This window comes from Callithrix jacchus, chromosome X, assembly GCF_049354715.1.
Source record: "Callithrix jacchus isolate 240 chromosome X, calJac240_pri, whole genome shotgun sequence".
Lineage (NCBI taxonomy): Eukaryota > Metazoa > Chordata > Mammalia > Primates > Cebidae > Callithrix > Callithrix jacchus.
This window is the reverse complement of record NC_133524.1, coordinates 103,469,515-103,480,079: the sequence shown is the minus strand read 5'-3', so window position 1 is coordinate 103,480,079 and position 10,565 is coordinate 103,469,515. Positions and strand designations below refer to the sequence as shown.

The 10,565-nt window shown below is 47.4% G+C and overlaps 1 protein-coding gene across 1 annotated transcript; it reads left to right on the top strand.

The window, feature by feature from the left end:
- Positions 1 to 5,633: 5,633 nt before the first annotated feature.
- On the top strand, positions 5,634 to 8,927 carry RIPPLY1 (ripply transcriptional repressor 1). The gene is made up of 4 exons (XM_017968578.4): positions 5,634 to 5,850; positions 6,769 to 6,844; positions 7,448 to 7,512; positions 8,085 to 8,927. The coding sequence occupies exons 1-4, from the start codon at positions 5,696 to 5,698 to the stop codon at positions 8,248 to 8,250; spliced, it is 462 nt and encodes a 153-aa protein (XP_017824067.3). The 5' UTR covers positions 5,634 to 5,695; the 3' UTR covers positions 8,251 to 8,927.
- The last annotated feature ends 1,638 nt before the right edge of the window (positions 8,928 to 10,565 follow it).

Below are 10,565 nucleotides of genomic sequence, written 5' to 3'. Positions count from 1 at the left end.
AACTTTCTGACTGTGAGCCACAGTAAGAAATATATTGTCTATGCATTTGGTATCACTGTGTACATTTGATACACAATGCATTTGTATATAAACATTGTATAGAATATGAAAAAGTAAAATTAGCTGGGTGTGTTGGCACACACATTTGGTCCCAGCTACTTGGGAAGCTGAGGTGGAAGGATTGCTTGAGTCCAGGAGGTCGAGGCTGCAGTGAGCTGTGATCATGCCACTGCATTCTAGCCTGGGTGACAGAGTGAGACCGTGTCTGGAAAAAAAAAAAAGAAAAAAGAAGAAAGAAGAGAAAGAAAGGGAAAAAAGAAAAAGAAAAAAAATACACGGTCCCAAGAATAACCCCGAGTCTTTCCTCCAGAGACCCTAACCCCTGAAAAGATTACAGGTGAAGGGTGTTTGTGGGACAGAGATGGAATCAAGGGAGGCTGCAGTGGATCGTGTGTGGAAGGCCTTCTGAGGCAGAAGACCAGAGAGCAGGCTGAGCTCATATGTCAAAGTGCGTCAACTGCCACACAAAAGAGTTTGGACATTTTCTGTAGACACTGGAATTTTCTAAGCAGAGGAAGTCAATACTTGGCTATGTGTTTTGGAAAGATCTCTGGGACAGCTGTGAGGAGAATGGATTAGAAAGGCTAACTCACAGAGAGGGAAAGCCACGAGGAAGCTCTGTTGAGCATCCAGGTGAGAGAGTACAGATAAGGCCATAATTCAAGAAACACCTGGAAGAGTGGAGAACGTGGAGGAGACAACAGTCAGAAATGGTGAAGACTGAAATCAGCAGCTGAAGATTTGAGCTTGACTAGCTGGGTCAATATGATGCTGGTTTCCAGGGTAGGTACAGAGGAAGTTTGTCCAGGGACAAAACAGTTCAGTTTTGGAATAAGTTTGAGATACTCATTGGGAAAATTTCCCTGGGAAACATAACTCTCATTCTTTCACTTATTCAATAAACATTTATGGGCCTGATGTAAACTAACGTTTTATTTTGCCAAAGTAGAAACATTAAAGAAATAAAGTAATTTCTATCATTGCCATCATTTCGAATAACATTTACCACCAAAAATTAGGAAGAGCATACTCTCAGAATGAAGGACAGCCCTTTATAATTTTTTTTTTTTGAGACAGAGTCTCACTCTGTCGCCCAGGCTGGAGTGCAGTGGTACAATCACGGCTCACTGCAATCTCTGCCTCCCGGGTTCAAGCAATTCTCCTGCCTCAGCCTCCCAAGTAGCTGCGATTACAGGTGTGTGCCAACACGCCTGGCTAACGTTTGCATTTTTAGTAGAGGTGGGTTTTTGCCATGTTGGCCAGGCTGGTCTTCAACTTCTGACCTCACATCATGTGCCCACCTCAGCTTCCCAAAGTGCTGGGATTACAGGTGTGAGCCACGGCGCCCCTCCTAGTTCTTTATAACTGAATACATTTATTTATTGAAAAACTTTCCTAGTAATGTTTTTCTCATTTTGCCATGAAAACATTGCTGTATACCATCAGCATGGTCTGTGGACTGTGACTGGAGAACCACTGATTCGAGGAATGGGCAGAGGAAGGGAGGCCAGCAAAAGAGACCAGGAGGCATGATTCCAGAGCCAGGAGGAAAACCAGGAAAGTGTGATCATGGAGGCCAAAAGAGGGGAGAGTTTCAGAAATGAGGACTTGGCCAATGGTCTGTTTTGCCACCCAGAATTCAAAGAGGTAATCAAATTTGGCGATTCGCAGGTTATGGGTGACCTTTGGCAGAGCCCCTTCACTGAGATAATGGGACTGGGACCAATCTGCAGTTGGTTGAGGTGTGAATGGGAAGGCAGGAAAAGTTGAAGTCTAGCATGTAGACTACTTTCAACAAATTTGAGAGTGAGAGAAAGAGAAAAGAGAGAGGAAAGGAGGAAGGGAGAAAAACAGATTGAGAGGGAAAGAGCAAGTTAGGGGAGCAAGAGAACACACAGTGGACGGGGAGTTCTTGTTTTTTTTGGAGTACAGAGACAAGCATTTTATAATCAGAAGAGAAAGAGCTGATATAGGGAAGCTGAACTTTCCTGAAGACAAGAAGCATAACAAATGGTTGGAGGAAGGGCCCAGGAAGGAGGTGGATGAGGCCAAGGCCCAGGCAGAGGGATTAGCCTTTAACTAGAGGGGCACCTTGTCCCCTGAGAAGAGAGGGCTGGAGGGGAAGGAAGTTGGAAAGACAGGCCAAGTTTGAGGGAGGAGGGGGCAGAGAGCACTGAGGTAATTCACGCTTGAAGGCCTCTGTTTTCTCAGGGAAGTAGAAGGAGAGGTTATTCTGTGCAGAGAGAGGGGAGGAGCAGGAACATGGTAAGGAGCTGAAGGAAGTTTGGAATGTAGCCAAGCTGAATGTGGAGGCTGCAGCTAGGGCCTTGACAAGGGAACATGCTCAGAGATGACTGAGGGGTGCCAGCAGGGCAGCTGAAATTCACTGAGTCTGCCTTCTCCCTGCGGGTCTTGTCTCACTCACTAAGCTTGAGGCAGAGTCCACGGCACTTTCCTTTCTCGTCTCTCCCCTCGCTAGGCAATGCTAGCCCAGTTTGGCCCAGAGGAGTCACCCAGTACTCTCAGAAAGGTCTAGAAAAGCAATCACTGGCAAAACCCAGAAGCACTATAGGGCTGTTACAGGGAACGGAGGTAAGATCTTAACTGTTCTGATAGGAAGTTCTCCATCTTGGTTGATCCAGACCTTTCCTGTTACGCTGCTGACCGATTTACTCCTGTTTTGTGTTAAGTGAAAAGGAGAACAGCTAGCTTTTGCCCAGCAACACTTGCAGGCCTTAAATCTTACATACAGGCCAGGAAAAAGCTAACAAGAGGAGCCAGCGGCTTCATGTCCCACAAGCTAAATGAGGCCAAGGCAATTCCTAGGAGGTAGCAAGACAGAACCATTGCATAGGAAGGACAAAGCTGTGGAAACAGGACTGAAGGCTCCCTGGGCTCCAGGAGAGCATGCTGGGAGCTGCGTGTAAGCGGAACCCTGAGGACTGCTGCTCAGGGGAGTGAAGGGACTGGACAGCTCCTAATGTGAAGGGGGTGACTGAAGGAACACAAGTTGAAGGTGGGAGGTGGCATGATGGGTGGCATGGTTGAGTCTGGTCGGACGTGAGCCCCAAGCTCCCCAAGAGGAGCCTCTTAACCCTCTCCTTCCTTCCTTCTGCCTATTCTCAGAGGCCACTTAGAGGTGGAAAAGATCCTAGAGTGTGACAACAGGTGTTGTGCTTCTTTCTCCTTTGCATGCCATCTCCTTCCAGCCCAGTCTTTTCAGCCTGGTGCCTTCTCTCAGCCGCACTCCTCCTTTCAGCCAATGATGCAGTCAGTATAAGCAAATGCTCAGCTCATGAAGGTAAACTTAGCAAGAACTCTCAGCGACTGATAGGTGCTCCAGCTCCCCAACAACCCTCTCTTTCCCCACAAGATTTCCCTCTTCAGGACCCAGGATCCAGCTTGCCCTTAGAAAATTCAGGGACAGAGAGCTCACTCCAGCCCAAGGCAGCACATTCCACTGAACTCATTTCACCTCATATAATAAACCTCTGTTTATTGAGGGCTGGGACTGTGCCAGGCCCTTGGGTTAGGTGGTGACTGAGCCGTTAGAAAGTTTTCCTTTGATTGAGCCAAAATGTGTCTCTCTGTAGCTTCCAGCTATGGACCTCAGCCCTGCCCTTTGAAGTCACCCAGAACAAGTGTAATCTCATTGCAGTCTAATCCTCAGGTATTTGAAAATATCTATCATTTCCCCCAGCTTTCTGTCCTCTATGGATAAACATTTCTTTCTTGGTTTATTTTTATTTTTAGCGCCTTTCCTTTTTATTGCTCAAATAATATCAGTTCATTGTGGAACTTCTTAGAAAATTCAGAAAAACATAAAGTAAAAATCCATCCTACTGTTACTCCCAGAAGTGACAACCCTAGCACTGTTTCTAATCACCAGTCTTATTTTTCTCTGCACGCTGTCCATTCTACGCTTCTTTCTTATCAAATGGGATCATCTTGTAAGTATGATTTTAGAGGCTTATTTTGTTTTCACTCACCATATTGAGAAATATGGTAACTTTTCCCTCATTCTTCTACCATGCCAATTTTAATATGAAATTCTGTAACTGCCCAATGATTTATCTAAGCAGCTTTAAAAAGTGAGACATTTAGGTTGTTTTCAATTTTCCTTTGCTGAAAAGAACACAGTGGGACTAGGATTGGAAGTGGGGTGAAGATGGGGGCTAACGATGTTTAGCTTCTTGAACATCCAAGAAGCTAAATCTGTGCTGGGGCTGGACACTGAGGTCAGAAGGAATATTTTTGAGACCTCTGAAGCATAAGGTCCCTGCCAGTAGGTGAACAGAGAAACAAGGAGCCCTTAAATTAGTCATGTTATTTTACCATTTGATTTTTTTTTTCATTTTCTGTGTTGTAAAAATTATGCTTCCCAGAACATGATTGTGAGCACCTGCTTGATATTCAGCTGCAAGGATTTACCCTAATTAATGTTACCGGTTTCCTATTACTGGATGTGGTGGTTGTTTCTAATTATTGACCATTACAAACCAGACTGTGATAAACATCCAAGAAGCTAAATCTGTGCTGGGGCTGGACCCTGAGGTCAGAAGGAGTATTTTCGAGACCTCTGAAGCATAAGGTCCCTGCCAGTAGTTGTAACTAGAAGCTTTCTGGCAAAGGCCCAGAAGCCTGGCTAAGGCCAAGGACTCTGCTCTGGGCTTGCCCAGGTTCAGTACCCATTCATGTAGCCCCCATCAAAGAGGCCGGCAGGGTTCTATGGGACCACTGGGCCAGCACCCTTATCTCTCACGTGAGGGAACTGAAGCCTGGGGCTGGGGCTTGTCCCTCAGCACCTCTGCATCAGGCAGAACTTTGCCTCTCTGCAGCACCCTGGCTCTTGAACTGGAAGCTGAGCTCTGAGGTTTGGAATGTGACCCAGAGGTCCTGTGAAATCCTGCCTGCTCTCTTTCACTAGACCACTTACTGTTGAGGCTGGAGGGGACACTTTGGCAAATGAACTGCTCGGTAAGGGTCTGGCTGAGGGGCACTGAAAGAACACTTGAGGTTTACCCTTCAGGCAACTGGGCTTGCTCTACCCAGAACACCTTTTTTGTCCCTAACCCAGATGATGTGCTTAATGGCAGTCACCCTATATTCGGATCCACCTGGCAAGTCTATTTGAGGTTAAGCTGAAATAACAACTGAGTCCCTCATTCTCCTTAAAGGGGTCAGCTGTCTCTTCTTGCCAGGAATGGGTTTTGTTAAAGGCCTGTCTATTCACCCTTCTGTCCCTGACAGCTCTGTGGTTTCAGAGTGCTAATGAGCTCCTCTCCTTCCCGTCTCAGGCCTTGCTACTGCCTGGGGAATTCACACAAATGGTGTGCGATTTGCCTCTTCTGTGTTTTCCTTTCTGACTTGGAGGCAAAGCAAATCCCTCACCTCCCACCGACACCATGTTTATTCAACTGGGAGAGATTTCACACCCAGGAACCCAGCTCTCCCTCCCTGAGCCCCTTCCCTAAATCCTCATCTCACTTGCAAGTCCTCCCACCCCTGTTCTCCCGGAATAATTTATAAGACCAGGCAGGGCTTATATAAGGGTCTCCTAGGAAAGGCCAAGAGAGTGCAGAAGTTTCTGGGAAACAGAAGACCCCACAGCCCGACTGGCTTTGGTCACCTAAGAATGGACTCTCCTGCCTGTGCTGCTTTCGCCACCCCCGTTCCAGCCCTGGCCCTGGCCCTAGCTTCGGCCCCAGCACAAGCCCCACTGGCACTCCCTGGCCTGCTAAGCCCATCTCCTCTTCTCTCCTCTGGACAAGAAGTAGACAAGAGTGAAAGGTAAGTGGAGCTTGGCCTTTGGCAACCTGAACTTAGGCTTGAGGGCTTCCTGAGAGAGGAAGAAAAATGAATTGTTCAGGGCACTCCATTCTCTATGAGGGGGAAAAGCAATGGCCTCATAGCGCTTCCTTCACATCTCTAGCTGGAATATCTCATCTGGCTTTTCACCTCACTAATCCCGCTGGGTGGGAAGAGGAGACTTGGGGACAGTGAATATTGCCAAAGCTGAAGGCCAAGCAGCCAGGTCCCCATAGGCCAGGTGGCTGAGTACCCTGAGGGGAACGAGACTGCCATGAAACCTGGGCTTAACAAAATCTAGACTGTGGGGGTGGGGAGTGTGGGGAAAGAGGACCAAAGTCTAAAGAGGCCCTTGACTGGGAGATTGCCTTTTTCCTGACCATGCCATCAAATTTTCCATTTGCTTTTTTCCTACCTCTGCAAGTCCAGTGGGGACGCATTGGGCCCAGGAATATTTCTGGTCCTTTTCCTAAGCCCAGGAAGATGGTAAGACTCTGAGCTCTACTTCTTGGAGCAGGAAGTAGGAGGCAAGATATTTTCCACCTAACCCCCATTCATTTCTCCAAACATTCAGCCTTCAACAAACATTTACTGAAACAGCTACTGTGTACCAGACATTGTGCTGGGTGTTGAGGAATCAGATATGATTGAACATGTCTTTGAGCTTAAGAAGCCCAAAGACAAGTAAATAGACAATTATAAAACAGCATGATAAGAGAAATAATAACATTACTGAAGCCGAGAGGAGGGGCATCTGTCCTGGCCCGGGCTCAGGAGCCTTAGGAAAGGCTTCCTGGAGCAGATGGCACCTGAGCCAAGCTTTTGGGAGGCCTCTTGTTATCTCAGGGAGCCCATATTTCAGTCTCTTCCTCTACCGATTGATCTCTCCTCTTGTCCCAGAGGAGCTTGTCTCTGGAGGCCCTGGCTGTCCTCCACAAATGACTCCCTAAAGCAGATGAGGAAGCTGGTGGATTTGGTGAGTTTGAGCCCTTGTGACGCATGTTCACATGCAGCCACATGCATTCACACTGACCATGTCACTTCCCAGAGATGCCCCTGACCTCAGTCCTGGGCTATAGATTTGAGATAGCATCCTCACAGTTTTGCCAATATTTGATTTCAACAGAGAGCAGATCCAAGTTTTCTGTGGCAATTGGAAAGATGAGGAGGCCACGGTTCAGAGTGGGCCAGGGATCTGAGCAGGCCCCACAGCCACTGTGAGGCAGTGCTGGTGCTCGAGGCCTGGTCTCCTGGTACCTTGCTCCAGTGTTCTCCCACCCGCAACCATCTCCCTGAATCTTTGCTGCTCTAGTAGAACTCTGTCCCCTGGACAGCCTCCAAACAGGTGTTGGAACAGAGGCAAGGAAGCAAACAACACCCAGGACTCTGTTTACCTGTTTTTCAAACAGAACCAAGAGAGACCCCTTGTTGAGGGGTGGGTGTAGGGGGTCGCTGGGTCCCAGAGATGTCTAAGGTCTTTTCTAGATCATCTTACCCGCAGCTTTCTGACCTCTGGTACAGAGGAGCAAGTTATCTAGCCATGTACTTTGAACCACATGCTAGCTCTTGCTTTGGACAGGCTGCTAGTGGGACAACAGCTGCTGAGGTCACCAAGGCTGAATCCAAGTTCCATCACCCTGTCAGGTAAGCTTCTGGCACCAAGCTCCAAACTTGACATAGATCCATTAGCTCTTTGAGTCTTCAAAAAAGTCTTGTGAAGCAGGAGAAGGGAGGGACTGCTGGTTTATGATCACTGTTTCATAGAAGAGAAACTGGAGCCCAGAGAGTTTAAGGGACTTGGCCAAGGCTGTCTTTCCTGGAGGCAATATCAATGACACCCAAGAATGATCCCCCATGGATGGGTCAGTGAAATAATCCTCAGTAGAAGGATATGGGGACCACAGGGCTGGAAAATTCTTGGCTAGAAGCCTGCTGGGGTAGATAGGGGGTGTGGTCAGAGCCACAATTGACAGATGCTGTGACTGGGTCCCCCACCCACCACTACAGGCCCACAGGGGGTTATCTTCCTGTGTGGGGCCATTTTGTAGCAATGCAGAAGGTTCTGTTACAAAGCTCTCTTTCTTCCTTTCCCTCTGACCTCATTTTTGAAGCGAAGAGAAGGGATTTAGAGGCCAGCTTCTTTATTGGCCCTACTGGCCCTTCTGCACATATGAGACTTGTCTAAGTTAGGGGCCATGTTTCTTCTCTGTCCACAGGCTCTTCTGGCCTAAATCTCACTCCTTTGACTATCTGTACAGTGCTGGGGAGACTTTATTGCAGAACTTTCCTGTCCAGGCAACCATCAACCTATATGAGGACTCAGACAGCGAAGAAGAAGAAGAGGATGAAGAAAAGGAGGATGAAGAAGAGGAGGAGAAGTAGGAGGATGATGAAAAGGAGCCAGAAGGGTGTGTGAGGGTTCCAGGGTCCATATCTTGCAGCGCCACAGCTCATTCCTCTTCCCCACCCCTGGCCTATCCAAATGGAGGCAGCCAGAGTCTGATTGGGGTTGTTTGTCAGGCAAGTTTCCACAGACTTCAATTAACCAGGAGTATTAGTTAGTCCAGCAGATAGAGATTTCTGGACTGACAATTGGGTCCTCTAGCTGCCCAGCTCACCCTGGCTTACCTCACTGCCTTGTGAGCCCAGACCTCTGGCATCTCATTATCTAGGCTGCTGTTGTGTTGACAATGGGAGGGTTCTAGGAGCTCTAGAAAAAGGCAGGCTTGCTGAAGCCCCAGGAAGCAGAGCAGGACAGGACACGCCCTTGCAGAGGGAAGTCGTTACTCCTCAGGCCCTTTGACTCCCCAGCCTTCCCAGGTGGCCGTGTAGTCCCATCTCTCTGTGGAAAGCCTGACTTCTGGCTTCACCCCCAGGAATACCAACTGCAGATCCATGCAAGGTTAGGGTGCCTTTTTGATGAGTCTTACAGGAAGGGAAGGGGGCGTGTAGAGAATCGGATTGCTCTGGAGATGCCCCCTATTTTGCCTGCTATCCATTGAAGTCTGTGTGTTGGCATGAGATGAATCAGGAGAAAAATAAACTTGATGGTGTTTTTATTTTTCTTGGAACTGTGCTGATTTCTTAACTGAACTCTGCCCATGTTGTGAAGCCATGGGCAGAGGGTCAGAGACCAGCTTAAGGCCAATTCATTGCTGTCCCTACCTGAGATCAGTTGATAAGTTTTTCTTCATGGGAATGTAGGGCTGGGGACCCAGCATGGGGCCAGGCCTCCTCCTTCAATTTGTAAAATCCGACTTGATTAAACTTCAAGGACATCTTGGAAAGGGAACAAAAAGACTCCCAAAATGCAGCTTGAAAGTTGGGAGTAGGGATGGAGGTTACAGGGCAAAACGTGACAGGTACAGCCTCATTTGAGTCTCAGAGATGGCTGTGTGCATGTGGGGAGGAGGGCTACTAGGTCCTAGCCATTTTTTCCCCTCAATTCCCTTTGTATTTACCACAGCTCAGACCCTCATGCTTACCCCTGCTTCAATTATTCTTTGACTATTTTTTTTTGCCTCCAGTTGCCCCTTTGCAATTCACCCTCCACATTGACCACCAGATAAGAACACATCATACCTTTGCCAACACTGTTAAACTTATCTTTTTCTTTTTGTCACAAATCCCCTTGAGAACCAGTGGCTTCTCTATTCAGAAAAATATATATGTTCACAACACACACACACACACACACAAAACACACACACACACACACACAAAACACACACACACAATGGTATATAGTCACAAATCAAGTACTTAACTTGATATTCTAGGCCTTTCAGTTGTCTGGGTTTTGCCTGTCTCTTGAGACTCATCTCTCAACTCTTGAAGTTTACGCTGCCTCTCCTTGAATGTGGCTTGGTTTCTAACACTCTGTGTCCTTAACCCTGTCTGGAATGCCTTTCTACTTTTGCATGCCTCATAAACCCTCATTCATCCAACAGAACCAGCTGAGATACCCCTGCTACAGGAAGCCTCCCCAGACCCCTAAGGCACCAGGTTGGAAGCCTCCACTCATCCAGAGCTTCCCCTAACATAGCATTTACCTTCTTTCCTGTGCAGTAACCAGGGGCTGTATTTGCTAGTCCCATATGATTTCATTGTACAGAACACTGCCTGGCACAAAGGAGGTGCTCAGAAAATGCTGAAAGAGAAAAGATTCTCAAGTCTTCTTAAAATAGCTCTTGGTGGAACCACCATTGTTCCCCCACTTGCTAGCTTCCGGGTTTAGCTACAAAGGGGAGAGAGTAATGTCATCTCATTCAGGAGCAAAACGATGACCATCCTTCTTTTCCTCCTCCCTCAACATGAGACCGGCTGCTTCTGTTCAGAGCCCTAGCTGGGACTTCCCTACATTGGATGCAACCTTGAGTAGACCACCAAACTCACACACTGGTGCCATCTATTGGTCAAAATTTAGCCTTGTTCCTTAATTAAGGCTTCCAGGCAGTTGACCTTTGACTACATTAATTCTTTTAGTCCATTCTGTTTCTGTTTGTAAGTAAAGTGGAGTCTACCATGTGCTAGCAGTATGACCTTGGGCCAATTACTTATCTGCTCTGAGTCTCAGTCTCCTCATTTGTAAAATGAGGCTAATAGTATTTCCTCTTGGAGTTATTGTAAGGATTAAATGAGATAATATATGTAAACTACTTAGCATGGCCCCTGGCACATAGTACAAGCCCTTAATA

What these genes read in the sequence shown, in the direction of transcription:
- RIPPLY1 (XM_017968578.4), top strand. Translation starts at nt 5,696, where the DNA reads ATGGACTCTCCTGCCTGTGCTGCTTTCGCCACCCCCGTTCCAGCCCTG. An exon ending in TGAGGAAGCTGGTGGATTTG is followed by an intron (nt 6,845 to 7,447) that starts GTGAGTTTGAGC and finishes TGCTTTGGACAG; the next exon opens with GCTGCTAGTGGGACAACAGC. An exon ending in AAGTTCCATCACCCTGTCAG is followed by an intron (nt 7,513 to 8,084) that starts GTAAGCTTCTGG and finishes CTCTGTCCACAG; the next exon opens with GCTCTTCTGGCCTAAATCTC.